At 41.4% G+C, this 23,361-nt stretch overlaps 1 protein-coding gene across 1 annotated transcript in view; it reads right to left on the reverse strand.

Annotated features, from left to right (window-relative positions):
* The window catches only part of slc6a8 (solute carrier family 6 member 8), a 46,278-nt gene that overhangs the window by 11,067 nt on the left and 11,850 nt on the right, over nt 1–23,361 (reverse strand). The window contains exons 2-11 of the mRNA XM_086277534.1: nt 18,295–18,426; nt 14,826–15,096; nt 13,969–14,101; nt 5,801–5,935; nt 5,217–5,320; nt 4,880–5,004; nt 1,256–1,368; nt 787–924; nt 468–570; nt 37–137 (exon numbers count right to left, since the gene is read on the reverse strand). Coding sequence (XP_086133660.1) covers nt 37–137; nt 468–570; nt 787–924; nt 1,256–1,368; nt 4,880–5,004; nt 5,217–5,320; nt 5,801–5,935; nt 13,969–14,101; nt 14,826–15,096; nt 18,295–18,426 — 1,355 coding nt within the window. The remainder of the gene's footprint in view (nt 1–36; nt 138–467; nt 571–786; nt 925–1,255; nt 1,369–4,879; nt 5,005–5,216; nt 5,321–5,800; nt 5,936–13,968; nt 14,102–14,825; nt 15,097–18,294; nt 18,427–23,361) is intronic.

A 23,361-nucleotide genomic window follows, 5' to 3' on the forward strand; every position in this document is an offset into this window, starting at 1 on the left:
TCTATTTCTGGATGGGATAGTGTTGTTCAGTCTTACTATGCAGACACATGGAGTTATAAAAGACCAGCACCACTTCATCCAGGGGAAAGGCCGGTAGCCGATCATACGAGCCACATCATCCATGAAGCGGTCAGCACCTGCAGTTCATTAATCAGCAAGTCAAAGACAGGAAGATGCTGAGGATTCTTCCCCACTCACGTCATAAAACACTAGAAATTCTCCATGATTGTATTCACACTATGACAAAGCTTAATAGTCTTTTGTTGCCATATTATTCTGTGATATTGTATTTTATATTAGCTTGTGACAAAAAACACGTTGACCCGTGACCTCTAATATCACATCATCTGAGATGATTTTCAGACCTATTTTGAGATGGGTTACCTCACTGACAAACTTCACAAAGGCTCTATTTACAATCACGTTGCTATGAAGCACTACACTGTGTGTTTGTGTTTATTACATACCGTAGACCCAGGCAACTACTATGCATTCCCAGAATGCTTGCCACAACAGAGTCATCCCACTGGCCGAATAGTAGTCAAACAATTGGAAGACGTACATCCCTCCCTGCAGAGACAGAGGAACAGACGGCTCAGTGAACAGTGTCGATTTAGTAAACCAGTTCATCAGCTGAAGTGTTTCTTGTTCTCTCATAAGCTCTTTCACACGTTATGCGTTTTCATTTTTGTTACTACGAGCTAGTAAGAAAAGACAGTTTATTTAAAAATGGTATAAATCATCAAAAATTTAAATTTTTGAGGGAAAAGTCTTTGTTCATCCAACCTGTGTCACCATGGAGAGGTCAATAATGAAGCAGAGTAAACAGCATATCGCCACAGCAATCTCCCTTTTGTAGCGATGATAATGCTTTCCAGGAAACAGATCCAGAATCCCGGTAACAAAACCCTCCACCCCGACAAACTGCAGGGACAGACATGGAGAAAGACATACAGTGTCTTCAGTGTCTCTTTGCTGAACAGAAGTGGAGGAATAAAGCTGAATACAAGTAAAATATTGAAAACCAGTTAAAATTTCTCTCCAATCATTTGCTTCTGTGGTGTCCCCCAAGGCTCTGCATTAGGACCACTGATCTATTAAACATTTACCAAAATCCTGCGGGAAATATCATAAATTCAGTTTATAACCACATGACACCCATATTTATAGATATTTATATTTCCATGTTACTCCTGCAAACTTATTGAGAAAATGCGCAGCTGATTAAAGGTATGATACAGAGTGTGTTGGTCACCTGACTGTCCAGTCCGAGCAGCAGCAGCATGAAGAAGAAGAGCGCCGCCCACAGCGGGGCCACCGGCATCAGACTGACTGCCTTTGGATATGCAATGAAGGCCAGACCTGGACCTGAAACACACACAAACACAGGCATTAGAGACTTCACAGGATTTTAACATGCGGCTCAAGGTTTGGCTCATACAGCATGTTTTTCCAACATGTGCACAGAAGATGTAATGTGTGCAGAATTTAAAGCTGCAGCGCCACCAGCTCATTTTCTGGCTCTACAGTATAAATATTAAAAGAAAAGAGTCATAAATATGAAATTGGTTGGCTAAGCGTTTGACCATGATGTCATTGTTAGTATCCACTATCAAGGTTGACTTGACCATATCACGTACTGTATCACATGAAAGGGCGCGGAGAGACCTGTACAACACCCATTTTATTTTTTCAACACAACACTCTGCGATGTCACAATGAAGCAATAACAGGCTGACGTCATCATGCTGTAACAGAAACATCATAAAACATCCAGCTTTGAAAGTAGGTTGTTCTACTTTAAATGCTTGTTTGTCCTGATTATGAAAAAGTCTCATCTGCTCAGCTATGGTCAGCTTCAAATACCACAAAATAAATTTGCTGATATGCAGAAAGATTAAAAGGTGCAGGACAAATATTTACAGCAGGACAAATCACGGCGTGTTTCATCAGGCAGCACAGAAATATGCACTGGAGAGCTGTCGCATGTGAGGTGAAAGGCCTCGCTTAAATAATCCGACAGTTAATACTACACACACACACACACACACACACACACACACACACACACACACACACACACACACACACACACACACACACACACACAGATGCTAATACTTTAAACCAGTATAGACGTGTCAGATTGGATTCAGTAAATTGGATTTACTTTTGTTCTTTTTACAGCAAGATTAAATAAAAAGATTCCTGTCCTCACACACAGACACACACACACACACACACACACACACACAGACACACACACACGCGCACACACACCATTCCTGAGAGGTACACGAAAATATTTTCAGGCAGATGAAATGAGAACATGATGAAGACTTTAGTGACTCATTAATGCACATCTCATTATAGTCACACATGAGAGGAACACAGCGATCCATCTTCTGTTTTGTTTTAGTTTATTTGTTTGTTTTACATTAAAGAATAACTTTATTCGATTGATTGGTTTGAATGTTGTTCTTCTGAATGTTATTTAATCTTTTACTTATAAAGCAGTTTTATTTCTGTATGACCGAGCTCCTTTCTGTTGTACAAGCTTCACCTTATTGAGCCTTTTTATTAAACGTTATTATATTACTTTTATTGAGCTATTATAGCTTATTGAAGCTAGTTTCTTACAGGGTGTGTTGACTGATTTGGCATCCCAGTTTTTCTGATAAACAGTGCATGATAATTTGGGATAAAGTGTATATATAATCTTAACTTGTACTTTACCATAAGATGCTTTTAATGCCACACCTTGGACGAGGCTTTGTTGTAGTGTTGTTGGTTTAACCTCTGAGGCTTGAAAATTTATGAATGAGAAATTGAAATACAATAAAACTCATTTTGATTATTACCAGCCCAGATTTTTAAAAATCTCCATAATAATATCGATCACGCTGCTTTCACCTGACCAAAGTCATAAATAAGAGGGTCGATAACAACCATAAATCAGTGAGTCAGCAACGCTGATGTTATTGAACCTTAAATGAACCTAAATATTCTCAACTGCTCATAAATCTGAACAACAGAAATGAAGCGGACTGAAAGATTGAGCACCTCCAAGTCTCAGAGTATGATTGTCAGAAAAGGGTGGAGTTACTGCTCCAAGTGGGAGAGTTGAAATAGGCTGACACCGTGTCTATCAGACGGCTCGGGAACACTTCAGTATCCCTCCAGAAGAGCTGGAGATCTGGGCATCAGATGGATGGACAGAAAAATGATCAGTTTTAGTTTAACAGTGTTACAGCTCAGCCTCTTGAACACATCAACAGCATCAAACTGAAAATCCTCGTCGCTTTGTTCTTGAGTTATTGCAGTTTTCAGAATTCTTGGCCCTTTATCATAAACTGTATATTTATCACAACCACGCCTCCACCAGGACTGTTGCTCTTTATCTGGGGGCTGAAGAGGCCAGGTGTAAATAGCCAAAGAACTGTCATGTGACTATTCTCACCTGGCTGTAAACATTAGCTCTGTGGTTACATAAAGTCTTCATTAAGTTTGAATGAAAAGCTTTGATCCGAACAGCCGCTCAGAGCTGCAGCCTTCTGTGGACAAGCTAAATATAACGGTGTGTTTGTGATGCCACGTCACGTGATGCTTAGCTATTAATACACACACTGCTGGCTGGAGTCTGACACGCGCGCACACACACACGCACACACACACAGGTTCATTCAGGTCTTCATTACAGTGCAGTGAATCCTTCTGTAATCATTATTTTTATAACCACCATTTGAAATCGTCGAGGCTACACAATTATCAGCTGACCTCATGTGACCTGACGCTTTTTCCCCTTCCTGTTTTTCCTAGAATCTGGATTGTGATTGGCTCTTAAAACAAGGATTATCAAAGCTGGAACATGCACCACAGTGGATGCAAGCGCTGCTTCTATATGAATGTATAGCACATCCAAAAGTGTGAGACAGAGAGTAAAGATTTGGATATTTTTTTTGTATTTTAATGCATCGTTACAGTGAAACTCTCTTGGTCTCATTTCTCCTCCCGAGAAGTGATACAGAGATGCTGCTCATCCTCCGTCTTTACAACTAACAATCTGACTTCCAGCATAACAGTTACCCTCGTTATGCTGGAAAACCAAAGCACAGTGGGGTGGCAGCAGCTCAGGTGGTAGAGCTGGTCACCTACTCACTGGAAGGTTGGTGGTTCGATCCCCGGCTCCTCCAGTCTACGTGCCAAATATCCTTGGGCAAGATACTAACCCCATGTTGCTCTCTGATGCACCCCATCGGAGTGTGAATGTGAGTGAATGTTAGATAGAAGCACTAAAAAAACCTTAGATAAAGTGCTTGTGTGACTGCACTTTATCACACAGTGCTCAGTGAGTAGAAAAGCACTATGTAAGAACCAGTCCAGTTACCATCTATATTTAAAGCTCAGTATGATGCATTTTTGTTAAACCAGCCTCAGAGGCTTTGGGGTCGAAATAGGAGAGCACCACCAACGACACCGTTTGTTTAGATGATCTGATTTTTTTATGTTTCGTGTATAATGTTACTATGTTCTATGTTTATATTGAACATGGTTCAAATAGCACTGTGCACTTATGTAAAAGTAATCCCCATGAGCTCAAAGCTCAGGTTTCAGCCTGCTCTTATTTCTTTCTGCGCAGCATGGACACCAGTACTCAGTGCTGCCCCTCTGTAGGCTTCTGGAAGTTTGCCAATCAGATGGATGTTAGCTTTTTGAGAGCGTTTATAGGGAGGAGCTAAAACAGCAGATGAACTGAAGGTCTACTGAAGGGCAGCGTATTAAAATAATCATTTACACTGTGAATCGTGTAAAATAGAGCCCAAGAATAAATAAGTGCATTGGAGGAAATTATTAGAACAGGTCCGGTGTGAGTAAATACCTGATTCAGCAACCTGCGATATGTCGACTCCCTGCTCCGCAGCCATGAAGCCAAGAATAGAAAACACCACAAAGCCAGCGAAGAAACTTGTCCCGCTGTTTATGAGCGCCAAGATGAAGGCATCTCTGTGAGGAAGAGGAGAGGAAACAAGGTGCTTAAGGTCACGATCAGGTTTAAGGTGGAGTAAATTTAAAGATTCACAGGGTTTAGATATGATGACTGAGGTTGAAGGAGTTGGTGAAGTGTGTGTGTGTGTGTGTGTGTGTGTGTGTGTGTGTGTGTGTGTGTGTGTGTGTGTGTGTGTGTGTGTGTGTGTGTGTGTGTGTGTGTGTCGTACTTGTAGCAGTCATTGTTAAAGCGGTTGTAGCTGCCTAAAGCGGTCAGAGCACCAAGGCCGATGGCGTAGGAGAAGAAGATCTGAGTGCCAGCATCTATCCACACCTGTGGAGTCACATGGGTTTGATGTTTGATGCAAACATTTAATGACAAACGCTGCAGCATCTTGGATGCTCAAGCCATAAAAAACAACAGCCAGCCCGACAGCCTAAAACTGGATTTAAACCTCCCACTCGTGCACTTTCAGGTGCTTCACCCACCCCAACAGAGGAGCGAAGTAACGAAGTACAAATACTGCAGGTATCTGTACTTTGAGTATTTCTTTTTTACGCCACTTTGTTACTTTTATGTTTTAACACAAATATCTCGGTTTTCTACTCCCTACATTAGGTTTAAAACTTCTACCTAAACAACCTAAAGACAATCCTGCTGGTGTATTCACCATGAACGCACATGACAAAAACTAAAATTCATAATTTTATAATGAAGACCCTTTAATGTCAGAAGGAGAGGCCCAGTGATTCAAACTGCCCCATGCAATGACAAAGTCTGCCTGTAAGTGAGATTTCAGGATGATGAACTGACCTGAGCCTCCTCCAGTTTGGACCAGTTGGGTTTGATGTAGTACATGATGCCATCGTAGGCTCCGGGCAGGGTCACCCCTCTGACCAGCAGGATGATGAGGACCACGTAGGGAAAGGTGGCCGTGAAGTACACAATCTGAAACACAACCATACTATCATAAAACACACACTTCTTTCACTGAATCCATCAGTCTGTCAAAGCTTCAACTAGAAACTCTTTGTCTGTTTTTAATCACCTGCCTGTGAAACAAGCAGGTTAGACTGTCTCATTGTTCACCTGCAGATAAATGCACAGTGAACTTTCGTGCGTTTGACGGTTTTATGTTTGCAGAATTGGAGTAACACAAATTCATTTACCTAATCAAAATCAGGTAAGTGAATTTGTGTTACATAGGGGGAATGAAGAAGAAGGGGTTTTGTTTCCTGACCTAAAAATCTCCAGGGGGTTTCTGCCATTAAAAAAAAAATCCATGAGAATCAGGTAACGAAAACAAATGAGAGGAAAGCAAAATGAACCTGATCTGAGACCTGCTGAGACAGAACACACACACGGAGGAATGTGGCATTTCAGCACCACGGAGAGCGCCGGGTCCCAGTTAGGGTCGAGTGTCAGTGCAATCACAGCGGAGCACCTTCTCAGGTTGACGCACACTCACAGTGTGAAGCTCAGGTCGTTCGGTTCAGTGTGTTAAGGAATAAGAAAAAACATTTCAGTCGTCTGTTTGAAACGTTTCTCAAAGAGATTCATATTTTTAAAGCTCGCACATGACCTTTTGATCTTCTGCTTATTCAGCCATTTCTGGCATATTATTCTCATTTTCATTGCATTCGTTCATCACGGGGAGTTCTTTTAATCCTGATACTTTTATGTAAACTGATATAAATTTGATCGCACTGATAAATCAACAGATCTCTGTATATGCAGCATGATTAATGCCAGGATCTGTAGGCCGGTTTGCTAACGAGTCGTCTCACTTTGGGTCTTTTAAAGAAGCCTGTTCATCCGACAGTCACGTGACACTAAAGAGAGAAATCTCTGGATGTAAGGACAAGGGTGTAACAGAAACATGTTCATAGTAACAAAGACAAAACATGCATGTAGCCACCGCGCCATCACCCAGGGGTCTGTTTGTGGCTCCACATATCCAAGACTCCACTTCAGCTTTAATCCCACTGCGATCTTATTTTCTGGGGCCGAAGGTGACTGTGGGCATTTCTCACTATCAAATACTCCGAGGTCACACTTCAGTCAAGCACGTAATCATGTCAGAACTCGTCTCTACTGTCTGCTCTGCCTGTTTACTTTACTGTAAACAAGATTAATATCTACAATGAAAAAGTCGAACATTACGCCCAATTAAATGTGGGTTTTTAAAATTAATTCAAACGAATGTTTCCTTTAAGAGCAGACATCTTGCCTTTGTGACTGGATTGGCTGTCTGTCTCTCTCTCTTTTCTCTCTGTGTGTCTCAGGCTGTCTCGCCCTGCTCTGACCTGATGCTCAGCTTTCAGCCTCCTGCTGAAGACAAACAGCAGATAATGTTTCTGGTGGTACTGAGAGCCCTGCGAACGCGCCTTGACTTGCCATGAGACTAAAAACACAAACACACACAGACTCTTACATAAGAGATACCGTATGTGTGTAAACTACCCCATGAATGGAGCTCGACGTTTAGGTCACACCGTGTGAACCTGTGTCCCAAAACTAACATGTTAGGATTTGGTTTTGAGTGTTTTTCACATTTAAGGGACCAAAACAAACTTTCCTCTCTTCACCGTGTAAGAAATGAACTGTCACAGCCTGGTTGCAGCGTGACCAAACAATAAGACTCAGAGTACAAGCGTGAAAACAGCTTCCTCTGGAAAGCATCAGCGCTCTTACTTCTTCATGTATCTCCTTGCTAGCAGACATCCCAGGCTCTAGTTCTGCAGGCAGCTCTTTAGTGTATTTACCCCCCATCATAACTGAATCAGCACTATCACCATGTCTCGCTGGCAGCTGCCTACCTCAACATAGAGAAAACGTTAACTTTGGACCCGCCTGCTCTTCTTTCCTCAGATTTTTACTCACATCACATGGTCTACGGTTGCTACGTCACTACTACTCTCATCCTGTGTGGATGATCTTTCATTCATGAGGTGCTCAAAGTAGAGCCGCTGCTAGTTTGGGAACCCCACCCTAAAGAGTTGGAGGAGGTCTGGGTATCTCTGCAACCTGACCCGGATCACGGCAGAACATTTCTATCTATAATTAAATAAAAACCAACAGGAAGTTCCTGCAGAGTCCAGCCTGCAGACTTAAAAGCCCTTTCACTGAACATCTTCTACATTCACTTCATCAAACTGCTGTGAAGACACAGCTGACCCAGATAATATGAGGACACGGGGTTCATGAATGCAACACAGAAACAAGCTGCTGGATTCGTCTCTATTCAGGTGAGCACAGAGGTTTCTACTGCACATGCTCAGTCTGATAAGTGAAGCTGTTTTTGATTGGGTCATTTTGGCAACACCCTAAACTGAAGCAGTGAAAACAAGAAAAAAAAAGAGAAGAAAAAGCCATTTATCTGATCCTGGGAACGTGTGTGTCGAGGGTGTGCGAGTGTGTGTTTACAGATGTGTGTCAGAGGTTAATGCGGTTTACGTGCTCTAGTTTTGCAGCAGCTTAGTGCGATTTCCTTTTCAAAATGGAGTAATAACAAAACTGATGTGTGTTTGCTTGTTATGACGACCTTTAACTCGACAGCAACACTGTGTTCCAGCTTTTCAGAAACACTCCTACACTGTTAGATGTTCTTCCCATTAATCATGCTTTTAACACCACCTGACAGCAGCTGGTTAGTTTTCAAAGAGCATGATTCACTTCCCTTTGTTCTCTGGGTCAAAAAGTCTGCGAGCACATAAAAGGTCTGTCACATTTTTATGTAAACACGGAAATAAATGAAAATATCCAGAAACAAAAGAAGTCCTGATCTCTGTTTCCAGGTAATCAACGAAATAAGTCTGAGCCCTTCCACTGAAGCAGCGCTCAGATAACACCCGTGCCCTGCGTTTAAAGCAGAACTAAGAGAAAGTGTCACAAGTCTGACTGTTATTCAGAGAAAAGAGGAACTTTTGTTGTTGGACTGAAAGTTAGTAAAAGGGTGGTGCACAAAGTTCTCAAACCCTGGATCCAAAGCAGAGCTGTAACACAACTAAAAGCTTCGGAGAACTGCGTAAAAACCAAAGCTTGCTGGCTCGTTTGGGCTTTCCTGCACACCTGAACTCTAAAAAACTCCTTGGAGCCAGATACTGTGTATAAGGGGGGGCATAGCCACTGTGACACCACCCATTGGTTCTGGATTCTGCATTTGAATGGCAAGCACAGATGTTTTTGCTGCACAGCCAGCCAAGAGATGATTCCATTAAAAATGCTTCAAAAGGCTCCAACAGCACAAACACAGCGGAGAAGCCAGGAGGTGGAGATGGATCATATCAGATGCCAGCTTCCTGTTTTTAGCACATCAGACACACTTTACCTCTAAATCACAACACAGTCCAAATGAATCAGCTGTAGAATATCGCCTGCGGTTTCCTGCGCTTGCAGAAGTAGTTTTATTTTGTTGTCAGATCGTGCAAGGACAACATGATTAGAGCTGGTACTGTTCGTGCAGCTCTAATACTGCTGACATTAAAGGAAAAAGGGGGTGGAGCAAACAGCGGGATATCCTGAAATTCTTCCAGATCTGTCAAAGACTTAACGGTCAGCTTGCGTTTTCAGCAGGAAGTAAATATTTTGGGATTAAAGCGAAACAAATAGAAAACAGCAGAGTTTTCAGTGTTGATCTCAGACTTTTTAACACCATGAAGTTTTATTTTAAAACATACAAAGAAAATATTAAAAACCTTTTAAGGTGAAAAAGTTCTATTTGTGGGTTCCAGTTAAACCCATCCTGTATCCTGATGGTTTTTCTGTTATTTGTCCTGTTAACATCAGACATCAAGAGATTCACAATTTTACTGTAAGAGATTAACAAAAAACAGCATTTGCATATCTTCTGTAAGACTTTAAGTTCTTCCTTTAACTTATGTGCATTAAAAATCAGATCCTTGGTGCTCAAAATAAATTTTGGATGGTTTGCTAGGACCAATTCTGTTTACATTATACATGCTTCCCTTAGGCAGCATCATTAGAAGACATAGCATACATTTTCACTGCTATGCAGATGACACCCAGCTCTGTCTGTCCATGAAGCCAGATAACACACACCAATTAGTTAAACTGCAGGAATGTCTTAAAGACATAAAGACCTGGATGGCCGCTAACTTTCTGCTTCTTAATTCAGATAAAACTGAGGTTATTGTACTCGGCCCTGAAAAGCCTAGAAATATGGTATCTAAGCAGATTCTTACTCTGGATGGCATTACCTTGGCCTCCAGTAACACTGTGAGGAACCTTGGAATCATTTTTTGACCAGGACATGTCCTTCAACGCACATATTAAACAAATATGTAAGACTGCTTTCTTCCATTTGTGCAACATCTCTAAAGTTAGAAATATCCTGTCTCAGAGTGACGCTGAAAAACTAGTTCATGCATTTATTACTTCCAGGCTGGACGACTGTAATTCATTATTATCAGGATGTCCAAAAAACTCACTGAAAAGCCTTCAGCTGATCCAAAATGCTGCAGCAAGAGTCCTGACAGGGACTAGAAAGAGAGAGCAGATTCCCTTCATTGGCTCCCTGTTAAATCCAGAATTCAAAATCCTGCTCCTCACATACAAGGTCTTAAATAATCAGGCCCCATCTTATCTTAATGACCTTGTAGTACCATATCACCCTATCAGAGCACTTCGCTCTCGCTCTGCAGGCCTACTTGTTGTTCCTAGAGTATTTAAAAGTAGAATGGGAGGCAGAGCCTTCAGTTTTCAGGCCCCTCTTCTGTGGAACCAGCTTCCAGTTTGGATTCAGGAGACAGACACTATCTCTACTTTCAAGATTAGGCTTCAAACTTTCCTTTTTGCTAAAGCATATAGTTAGGGCTGGACCAGGTGACCCTGAATCCTCCCTTAGTTATGCTGCAATAGACGTAGGCTGCCGGGGGATTCCCATGATGCATTGAGTTTTTCCTTTCCAGTCACCTTTCTCACTCACTATGTGTTAACAGACCTCTCTGCATTGAATCATATCTGTTATTAACCTCTGTCTCTCTTCCACAGCATGTCTTTATCCTGTCTTCCTTCTCTCACCCCAACCGGTCGCAGCAGATGGCCCCGCCCCTCCCTGAGCCTGGTTCTGCCGGAGGTTTCTTCCTGTTAAAAGGGAGTTTTTCCTTCCCACTGTCGCCAACGTGCTTGCTCATAGGGGGTCATATGATTGTTGGGTTTTTCTCTGTATCTATGAAGCGCCTTGAGGCGACTTATGTTGTGATTTGGCGCTATATAAATAAAATTGAATTGAATTGAATTTGTTATGTACTCTAAGTTATCAGCTCCTTGAATACCTCTTATCTGCCGTCCCATGGAGAGAAGACACTTTGTGTACCTGTGCTTGTACTTCAAAAGTGTCCTATCATCCTTTCCCATTAATGATAAATGGAGAGCAGTCCAGATAATGGTGAGAATCTGAAGAGGTTATGTACTCAAGTGCATATAAAATCTACTTGAAGTCGTCACTATCATGACCTTGAAGCTGGTGCTTGGGAATACGTTGTCATTGCTGAGATGCCACCTGGGTAAAAGTCACTGAATCTATGTCACCTTTCCTGCTTATCTGGAGAGACATTTGTTCATCTTTCAAAGTAGAAACACTCATTTCTCATTCCCATTATTCCCGTTTAGTTTACCATCAGGTCCACCATGAATTAAAGTCATTAAAACTCATTAGCCTCCTTGTTTATGAAAGAGACAGCCTGCTGGTGATGCAGGAATGATAACAGCCATTCAAAGGGCTGCTCTGTTTCTAAACTTTATGAGTATGTATCATAAAGTTCTGTCTGTGCATCAGCGGTGGTGTTTTGGGATAAATGGCAGTCATGCACTCAGGCTTTCAAATATTTATTCTCATCTATTCTCATTTAATATTATTCCTGCCAAGTCGGCACACGAACAGGCGTGACTCACTCCTCTGTGCTCATTTGTGTTTGTCTGCTTCCAGCGTCAGAGGCTCTGATGTCAGGCTGCTTCTGTTTGGCAGCTGTTTGCCTCAATGTTACATTTAGTTTTATTTTATGAGAAGTGCACTTTTATACACCAGAGGTCTTTCAGAAGGATTTCTGCCCATGTTCAAAACATTGTGCACAGTCATAGAATAACAGGTCCTCTGTAATCTTTAGGAAACCACAGTCATGAATCTCAGTGCAAACCAGAAGGCTGGGTAACATTTCCCTCAGGAGACACTAGCAAACTAGCTACTCTTTCTTCTCTTTGCCCTAATATTGGATTTCCTCCTTTCTGGCATCTTCATCATTTGGTACACTCGACCAAAAGAGACGACACATCATCCTACTGCTGACCAAACAACCAGATCCAGGGTCAAAAGAAAATCAAAGCCACCAAAAATGCAGTTCCTCTCATGGCCACTTGAGGCAGACTCCAGCAGTGCTGAAATATCTAACCTTACAGTAAAAATAAACATGTTTACAGCCTACTCTTTCAAAGGTTCATTTATTTGTAATAACTTAACCTGGATAATTGGATTAGGGGCGTGGCCACTCTGAAGGGTGTTCCCCCGCAGCCGTGGCTAATAAGCTCCTCTGGGCCTCTAACTGGTAACAGTGAGCTGTGTTACTGTTAGGTGTTTATGCACGTTTAGTAGTTTTCCCTCATGTAGAAAACTTTCTACGTGGTTGGGGGCTTCACCAACTCCAGCACAGTTTCTTTGTCCTTCTCTCTTTCTGTTCCTGTCTCGTCTTTATTTTTGTCCAGACCTTAAAGGCAAAGGCCCCACCTTACTCTCTTTTTAAAGGTGCTGTTTAACCCTCATAATGTGCTCCCGATTTCCTTGCACCTGTGGTCCTCAGGGGTCAAAAGTGTCCCCACTTCATTTGAGTGTTTTTTAAAATATAAAGTATAAATTGTCAATCAATTCAGTGTTACACCTTAGTTTTACTTAAGACCAACACATTAACACAAAATCTAGCCTACATTATACATTTTAGGGCCACCAGACCTTGTTTACATAAAGTACACTCTGTTTTTTTTCCAAGCGAAAATAAAACAAGAAAATGAAATCTTTAATTGTTTAGATCATTTTGACTATCTGAATAACTACAGAGTTCTGTGTGTTGAACTTTAGTGAGAATGGTTTTTTTTGAACCATTTAAAATTTTTAAATGAAGTTTGTGTGATTTCATAGCTAAATCATCTGTATGGTTATCAGTGATGCAGAGAGAGCTTGGTGCTCCTGCGCTGCTGATCTGGGTCGAATTCCAGGACAGATTTTTTATGTCCCCGTTTGTCCCCGAGTGGAGTTTTCCTACAGTACAGGAAAGGGGGTCATTCGCTCTCCGAGTGGCTCTCAGTCACGTCCCACTGCAGTCAGCTGCCCTCCTACCAGACAACCAATCACATGCCGCCACCTCACACACCCCCACACTCTCCTCCCCACCACCACTACCTCTAGGGTAGTCATAGCAACTCTTAGCCTGCCATCTGACGGCACCGTGTACAGTCTCGTCATCACAATCCGATGACACACACACGTCGTTTGAAGGTTGTAGTTTTAAAGGAACAGTCCCGTATTTTTTCCACCTTCGTCACAGTGTGATGTGGTAATGACATTTTAACTCAGGATGGTCAGTTAGTTTCAGGGAACAAAGTTTCACACATATTGTCTTAGTTAGGGGACATGGATGACAACAGGAAGCACTAAGTCTTCTCTGTTCGACTTCTTTTTGTAAAGAATTATTCAAACAGTGGCTTTTTAAATTCAGACAAGACAACAATCGATGTGAGACATCGAAGATGCACCAAAGCCTCTTCAGGCTGGATGTGGGGTTTTTTCACATCTAGTTATGATTTTTAATTGGTTTTGGTTCGTTATAATAATCTGGACACAGACTCATTCACATGCAGATGTTCTGATCTGATCCTCAGTTAATAATAATAATATTAATATGTTATATAACAGGGAAGGTGACAAAGTGCTAGACACAGGTTGGGACTCCATTTAAAAAACAACGTTTTACCTTCCCGGTGGATTTGACTCCCTTCCAGACGCAGAAGTAAACCAGAACCCAGACAGCCATCAGACACAAAATGAGCTCCCAGTTCATCTTCCCCGGTTCGTCCAGACCAGACGAGATGTTCAACACTTTGTTTCTGCGCAGAGAAGATCACAAAGAGCCCAGCGTCAGAGTCACAGAGCAGATCTGTGCTTTCCACGGGAGCAAAAGACAGCTGGCGGAAAACACTGTGCAGATGTTAAAAAAAAGACTAAAGGGGGCCTATTTTCTCACACACACACACACACACACACACACACACACACACACACACACACTGCACTCTATATTTGGCTGAGAGCAGCAGCGCTTCCTACAACATTCACAGTCTTTTAACATCATCGCCACCTCGTTCCTCAGAGCCGGCGCGCTGCTGACTGACTCGAAACTGAAAATCTAACGAGCTCAGTCATCTGACAAACATCTCTTCACCTCATTAGCTGCTCTGCTGTGTTAATAAGGTGCCAGGACGACACAGCCTCACCACGAACAGGAGCACATGTGAGCCTTCATCATGATCGAAGAGCTGAAAATAGCTCCAGTGGCCATTAAAGGAGCTGCAAGCTTCACAAGCTGCACATCACATCTGTGAGCGTCTCATTCTCACCTATAACTACAGGACACGTCTGCTGTTATTTTCTCTGTCATCACATTCACACCAACAATGTGTTAGTCCATCTCTAATTCTTACCTCCCTGCTTAGTCTGTGGCTCTCAGCTGCATTCAGCCATTATAACACGTCACAAATACTTCTGTGAATTTTATATAAAACAAACCTCAGTAATAGGAAATAGTTGGAAACATTCAGATTTAAAACTCACTCCCAGAACTCGATGATGGGCGATCGCGCGTCGGCCAGGTCGGCGCAGGTCATGTTGCTGCTGCCGATGGTGATGTTGGCAAAGCTGGCGTTTTTGCAGTCTTGGTGATGGAAGATCTCGATGCAGCTGGGCGTGTTCCACTCGTTGTTGCAGGAGGACCACGGGAGCGTGGCGGTGAAGGACTTGATCAGGTAGTAGAAGCCCCAGGCCAGCACCATGATGTAGTAGGTGTTACAGAAAAACACAATCACCATGGAGGCATAACCCAGACCTGCAGAGGACGAGAGCACAGGGAGAGTTTAGCAGGTGGAAAACAACACGTTTATTAACAGAAAGAGATGAAAGCATAAGCTCATTAAAGCTCTTTGTTTCTATTTGTGCTGACTGGGGTCATTAAAGTCTAGTCACCATTTACAGCTTCTTCTTTTTTTCTTGCTGGTGTATGATGCATAAAGATGCTCACTCATACTTTCTCCTGGTTAATCAAAGAAAATGTGTCATTTTGCAACAGATCCTCACAAAACTGTTTTGGTTGTTTCTTCTGTAAATGCAACAAAGATATTTTCCTAATCTTCTCTGACACTGCAGGGCACTGAGAGCTAGCCTGCAACTGCATGCATGCACTTGACTGAAACATGTGTTATGATGTTGAACTATCCATCCATCCTCTTTTGCTTATCCTCATCAGGGTCGTGTGGGAGGCTAGCCCAGCTACCACAGACTGAGAGGCAGGCTACTGGACAAGTCGCCAATCTGACGCAGGACTGGCTTATTAAATTCTCTTATCTTTTATACTTTGTAGTTTTTGTGTGACTATTCTGACACACTGTTAAACACTGTTGGTCTTCAGCCTGTATAAACCATCCGACTGCTGCTATACATAAAGTATACAAAGACTGAAGCACACAACAGAACATTTTTGTTTCTATTCTTGTACATTTGATGACTTTCATTGCACAATAAATAATTATTTCATAGAGACTCGAGCTTCTGTTTGTACAAACATTTCTGAGTTTATGCGTGTCAGTAAAATCCAGACTGCACTGTGAATTAAATGAACTCTATCTATTAAACTGAACACAAGCTGAAGGTGGCCCACATCCCAGCACCACGTGTTTTCTTTCTGACGACCAACAATAAACTGAACCACATCCAACACACATGTAACGGTCTAACCTGAAAAACCCACAGTTTCTGTGTGAGGACAAAATCTGATCACACGGGATTTTTCAGTGACTACATACAAACAACAGCAACGTTTTTGCCATTTTTGCTAAAATTACTGCCAAACTGTGCTGAATGATTTTGGGAAATCGAATTTACAGCATGATATTAGTCAGTTTTTTAGGAAAATATGAGGAAAAATACAAAAATTAATCCCATGATAGCCTCTTAACCCAGAGGTGGGGAACTCCAGGCCTCAAGGGCTGGTGTCCTGCAGGTCTAACACCCTGGGTCAACACACCTCATTCAAATGATTAGTTCATTACAGGCTTCTGGAGAACTTCAAGACATGTTGAGGAGGTCATTTAGCCATTTAAATCAGCTGTGTTGGATCAAGGACACATCTAAACCCTGCAGGACATCAGAACTTGAGGCCTGGAGTTCCCTCGCCCCTGGGTTAACAGTAAAGAAATTTAATCTACAGAAAATTATAGAGGACATTGAAAAACAAATGCTAATGTAAAAAATGACAGGTTTGAAAGTAGAAAGAAATGTTTCCAAATCTTCTTGAACTCACAAAGACATAAAAGGCTGAAGTACTCAACCTTTAGGCAGATCAGACGCTGCTCATCTTTTCATTTAATCCAATTCAATTTTATTTATATAGCGCCAAATCACAACATAAGTCGCCTCAAGGCGCTTCATAAAGACTACATAAAGAAATTAGAAGAAAAGGGCTTCAGGCAGAGCTGCAGAATAAACGTGTTTATATCAAATATTGACTTTTCATGTGTTTCCATGCATGTTTGGACATCTGTCTGCTACTATTTGAATGTATTTATTTTATTTTATTTAAGGTCCATCCTTGTATTTTCTAATATATAAAACTAAATCTGCCTGTGATTGGCTCGTTCTTTGCTCTGCTACATGCATCCTCATGCTCCTCCTGCTGCTCCATATTTAGCTCCATTCCTGCTGAGACTCTCAGAACAGATGAATGAGCTGTTGGTGTTGACTGTTGGTGTTGCTCCCTGTAACTGTATCAGACTGAATGAATGTGAAGGCGGAGCTCTGTCAATACTGCACTAAAGGTCAAAGGGAGGCCGGTGTAGTAAAGTTAGCTACTGATAGAGCCGAAGAGTCATGTGGTCCCCTGTAAAGATCAGCCCTCTGAAAAATGCAGTGTGCAAGCGTTATTAAGTGGTACAAGACGTGCATTATTACTGAGTGTGTGTGTGTGTGTGTGTGTGTGTGTGTGTGTGTGTGTGTGTGTGTGTGTGTGTGTGTGTGTGTGTGTGTAATACTCGTGTTGTGGGGCCATAAATATAGTTAAATAGTCACATTATGAGGACATCATGATAAATGATAAAATTTTATGGTAAAGAGATGTTTATGGTTAAGGATAAGTTGAAGGTCAAGTTTAGTTAAAGGAAACGAGCACATTCACAAATGCACAGTCTGTGTGTGTGTGTGTGTGTGTGTGTGTGTGTGTGTGTGTGTGTGCAGTTTTCCAGACGGGTGTGGAGTCACGTACAGCAGATCTCAGATTACCACCTGCAGATAAACCTCCACAGAAAGCTGAATGTGCGCTCACAGACTGACGTGTCAGACTCACCCGCTCATAAGGATCGGCCAACAACATTTCTACTGACCTAAATCTGACGACACGGTGCCTTTATTCAGTCTTTGAATGTAAAATTCTTAAATATCTTTGGTCTGTTTGTAAAGCCTGACGACAGGTTTGCACTTGAAGCCAACAGAGTCTGCAGCGGCACACCCAGGACTTTTTTTTCCCCAGTGGGGGATTTTAGGAATAACGAAATCTTCAGAAATTAAAAACAGGGAAGGAAAACTTATGAGATGCTTGTGATTGTGAACAATCGAACCATGACTGTATTTATGCTCTGTCCTTTGATCTATGACAGACATTCTGGTTTTCAAACATTTCTGTAAATTTAGGTCCAACTCATCTCCTTCGTTTGGATTTTAAGGCTTCTGCAGCTGCATATCTCATTATTATTCACTGAAAAGCATGACAATGCAGTGATTAGCAGTGGAATTTATAATCTGATCAAATCTTATAATGGTAATAAAAAAAAAACAAAAAACACACACACACACATTGATACACAGCAAGAAAACTTCCCATGATCAGATTAATGGGCCAAATATTCCAAAGGCTATGCTGCAGAGGTGGAATTATAAAATTTCACTTAAAAAAAAAAAAAAATGTAAAAGTAGTTAAAGTCCTACTAAAGTGTTTTGTTTTGGTAAATGTAAAGTCCCACTTTGTGGCGTACTGCACCTTTAAACAGCGGCGCGATGTTCCAGACGTTGATGCTTCCCGCTTTCATGAACTGACCGAGAGAGATCTCTAGGAAGAAGATGGGGATTCCTCCAACGAACACAATCAGCAGGTAGGGGATCAGAAACACACCTGTGGGAGACAGAGTCATCGGTGATGACGTGTTCAGGGACGTTCAGACATCTGAAAACTCTAACCGTTCTGTTACTGTTGCACAAGAAAATCTTCTTCAAAATCAAGAGTTTTCTCACAGCATGTAGATGCGCTGCTTATTATATAGTTTCAGTTTTCCTGTTCATGAAATTTCAGCAAAAACCTGCAGTTCTTCTAACAGCCACCTGAATGGGTCAGTACGAGTCTTCTTGAAACCCTCACAGTGGAAGCATGTTTACAGCCTCACACACAGTTTCAGCCTGCGTTACATCTGCACAGTGGATGATTTTTTTTAATAACGCAAAGACTTTTGTGATGTTTGCCTTATTGAGCCATTTTATTCCATAGAGCCGTTCGGTTTTGTCATAATCACCTTTTCCCTTCTATATTTTTATTTTTATTTCTGGAGTTGCTTTATTAAATTATTGCTTTCTGCTTAATTGGACTTTCTTTTATGGAATTTTAAACATATTTAACCTTTTGATTTTGTCGCACTGGATTTTATTTAACTGAGATATAAAAAAACTAAAGCGAATTAGAGTAACTTGTGTTTAGAGCTGTTGAGATAGATAAACTATCTTGTTTGATTATTTCACAAGTTTCTGACCTAAAATAAAGACTATGACTATTCAGTCATAAATAATTTGTTTCTACTTGAGATTCTCCAAATGTTAATGTTTTAACAAAAAAGGCAATAATCTTCTTTAAAGTTATTTTGAATCAATCAATAAATCTTCATTTCTGCATGTTAGGCTCAGCTGCATGTCTATAATCATAAAATCAAACAAAATTATTTTGCTTCTCAAACATTTTAACGACTAAATCTTTCATTTGTTTTCTTTTGAGCAGAAATCGGCTCCTGTATGATGTTTTAATGTGACTGAATGAAGTGTAACATGAACCGTACATGTTAGAATCACATTTTAATGCTTTGGCAGTGATGAATTATTGATGGATCTAAAGAAACAGTGAATGAATGAGTTTCCTCTCCTTCACTCTGTACTGCAGCGAGAGACATGAATGAACAATTATGCTTCCTCTTCACTCTCTCGCTCCGACTTTGGTATTTTAATTGGCGTGATGGTGGATCCACACACACACACACACACACACACACACACACACACACACACACACACACACACACACACACACACACACACACACAAATATATATACATACACAAACAGCAAGGGGTAACTGGGTCACACTGCCACCAGGAACTGGTATGAATGGAATCAAACTGGCATGACACTGGAGGGGTGAGAGAGAGAGCAGGGGGCAGAGAGGGGGGTGCTGTGTGCCAGCAGTTACATAACAGCGGCTGCCATTACGCTCTCAGCTCTTACACAAGGAGAAAGAGGGGTGGCCACTATCATCATATCATAACTGCAATGTTAAGGGAACAGCTCAGTGGTACTTTATTATGTTTACAACCAGTGTAGATGCTTTCTCCCACAGCAGCACTCTGATGGCAGCCACAACATTAAGTTTTTCCATTATTTTTCACATGAAATTGAACCCACAACATTAAACATTATTCAGATGTTTTTCCTGTCATAACAGTGTTCAATATACATGTGGTTAAAGTTTTAAACAAAGAGGAGGGTAAAATAAACTCCCTGTGAGTCACAAGATCAGTTTTATGTGGAGATTTTAGTACTGTGCAAAGGTAGCTCGAGTAGCACGTGCACCTTGAGCTGATTTAGCTAGATCAGGCACAGCTGCAAGCTTCTTTGCAACCCACTTTCACCCCAGCTACACCTGTTATGTTGCATCTGATGTAATCAACGTGCATGGAAGTGTGGGAGATTTCAATATTGATCTTCCTTTGACTTTACTTGCAGAGTGAAATAATAAAGATGCACAGTAAAGAGCAGTGAGGGAAAGCTATGGTTATTGATTATTTATTTATAGCAGTTTTCCCTTCAGAGAAATCACTTGGTGAAAGTCGTTGAATGAATAAGCCTAATGTGATTTACTACATCTTTCAGTAGTCTGTTTACTGCTAATTGGACCATTATTTAAGATGAAAACAAAGTTTGGGCTTGATGTGCCTGCAGTAGTTTCTGATAAGAAGAGCAGCGACTGAGAACAGAGTGTGTGGAGAAAACACTGGGTTGTGTTCATTTACAGGAACGTTAGAGGGAAGCCTTATCAGAGCAGATTGAATGTTGTTCTTAATTTGTTTAATAAAATAAAGAAAACACAAAACTTCCAACTAGAAAGAGGTCGTGCAAGAGCAACGGGACCAAAACTTAATGCTACCCTTCAGTTTTTGGCCTCTGGTTCTTTTCAAGACATAATGAGGTTTTATGTTGTCCCTCAAACCTTTGCAAATATTTGACTTAATGACATTTAAACTGTCAGCACCACTGACTGTCCACGAGATTTTCCTCAGCTCATTGATCCTCATTGGAAATGGAAAGGTGGACATGTCTTTTTTTTTTTCCCCAGAATTCTGACTTTAATTTTAGAATTCTGGAAAAGAAAAAACAAAAAAAAGACGTGTGTGAAGGTTCTCAGTCATCCGGGTCATGGTTGTCTAAGGAGCTTGAAAGAAAATGACTGGACTTCTTTAAATTTCATGAAGATTAAATCTTAATCCTTAATCTTGGATTTTAACAGTTTTGTTGTTTAAGTTAAATAAACAAGTCGCGTTGTCTAGCTGTTTTGCACAAAAACATATTGATTTCAGATTCTCCACCCATCAATCCTTCAATCGTCTTCATAAAACAAAAAATATTAGTAAATATTGAACATTCAAGTTCATAGTAAACTCTTTCAGTTTGCCGTCTCTCTATGAAGAGATCTGAAGTGCCACCTAACTGTACGACCTTGATCAACTGTTCTGTCCAGGGTGTGCAAGTCTTTTAACCAGACCAGCCATCTTTTAAAGCAAAGCACGGCCACTGATTCGGTTTTTACGGTAGAGCTTGCTATAAGCCAGAACAGGAGCAGGTAATGTGAGGTAGTGAGGAATTAACCTGGGCTGACTGCACCGTGCTCAGCTGCTACAGTTACATCATTCCAGGTTATGTCACTTAAAATGTAACCTGCCTGTACAGCTGTGAGACAAACATGAGAAAACCCTGCCTGAATAAACACACCTCAGGTCATTATATTTCAACATTAAAACCTTCATTATAAAAGAAAAATCATAAAAATGCAATTGTGGATTTAGCCTGATTGAATACCTGCTCATTAAAACAACAAATATTTGAGTTGAGGTCATCTTTAAATAATAATAATAATAATGCTCTAGATCGTTAAAAAGCTGTAATCATTGTGTCCATTCAGAGAATAATGCCCGTATGCTTCGTACACACACATACAGTGGGGCAAAAAAGTATTTAGTCAGCCACCGATTGTGCAAGTTCCCCCACCTAAAATGATGACAGAGGTCAGTAATTTGCACCAGAGGTACACTTCAACTGTGAGAGACAGAATGTGAAAAAAAAAAAAAAAATCCATGAATCCACATGGTAGGATTTGTAAAGAATTTATTCGTAAATCAGGGTGGAAAATAAGTATTTGGTCACCTCAAACAAGGAAAATCTCTGGCTCTCACAGACCTGTAACGTCTTCTGTAAGAAGCTTTTCTGTCCCCCACTCGTTACCTGTATGAATGGCACCTGTTTGAACTCATCATCTGTATAAAAGACACCTGTCCACAGCCTCAAACAGTCCGACTCCAAACTCCGCCATGGCCAAGACCAAAGAGCTTTCGAAGGACACCAGGAAAAGTATTGTAGACCTGCACCAGACTGGGAAGAGTGAATCTACAATAGGCAAGCAGCTTGGTGTGAAAAAAATCAACTGTGGGAGCAATCATCAGAAAATGGAAGACATACAAGACCACTGATAATCTCCCTCGATCTGGGGCTCCACGCAAGATCTCATCCCGTGGGGTCAAAATGATCATGAGAACGGTGAGCAAAGATCCCAGAACCACACGGGGGGACCTGGTGAATGACCTGCAGAGAGCTGGGACCAAAGTAACAAAGGTCACCATCAGTAACACACTACAACGGCAGGGAATCAAATCCCGCAGTGCCAGACGTGTTCCGCTGCTGAAGCCAGTGCATGTCCAGGCCCGTCTGAAGTTTGCCAGAGAGCACATGGATGATACAGCAGAGGATTGGGAGAATGTCATGTGGTCAGATGAAACCAAAGTAGAACTTTTTGGTATAAACTCAACTCGTCGTGTTTGGAGGAAGGAGAATACTGAGTTGCATCCCAAGAACACCATACCTACTGTGAAGCATGGGGGTGGAAACATCATGCTATGGGGCTGTTTTTCTGCCAAGGGGACAGGACGACTGATCCGTGTTAAGGACAGAATGAATGGGGCCATGTATCGTGAGATTTTGAGCCAAAACCTCCTTCCATCAGTGAGAACTTTGAAGATGAAACGAGGCTGGATGACACACCGCCCGGGCAACAAAGGAGTGGCTCCGTAAGAAGCATTTGAAAGTCCTGGAGTGGCCTAGCCAGTCTCCAGACCTCAACCCCATAGAAAATCTGTGGCGGGAGTTGAAAGTCCGTGTTGCTCGGCGACAGCCCCAAAACATCACTGCTCTCGAGAAGATCTGCATGGAGGAATGGACCAAAATACCAGCTACTGTGTGTGCAAACCTGGTGAAGACCTATAGTAAACGTTTGACCTCTGTTATTGCCAACAAAGGTTATGTTACAAAGTATTGAGTTGTATTTTTGTTATTGACCAAATACTTATTTTCCACCCTGATTTACGAATAAATTCTTTACAAATCCTACCATGTGGATTCATGGATTTTTTTTCACATTCTGTCTCTCACAGTTGAAGTGTACCTCTGGTGCAAATTACTGACCTTTGTCATCATTTTAGGTGGGGGAACTTGCACAATCGGTGGCTGACTAAATACTTTTTT

This window comes from Aulonocara sp. 'chitande type north' Nkhata Bay, linkage group LG20 (assembly GCF_057382095.1).
Source record: "Aulonocara sp. 'chitande type north' Nkhata Bay isolate Kocher_YH1m ecotype deep benthic linkage group LG20, A_spYH_male_GT1.1, whole genome shotgun sequence".
NCBI classification, from domain to species: Eukaryota; Metazoa; Chordata; class Actinopteri; order Cichliformes; family Cichlidae; genus Aulonocara; species Aulonocara sp. 'chitande type north' Nkhata Bay.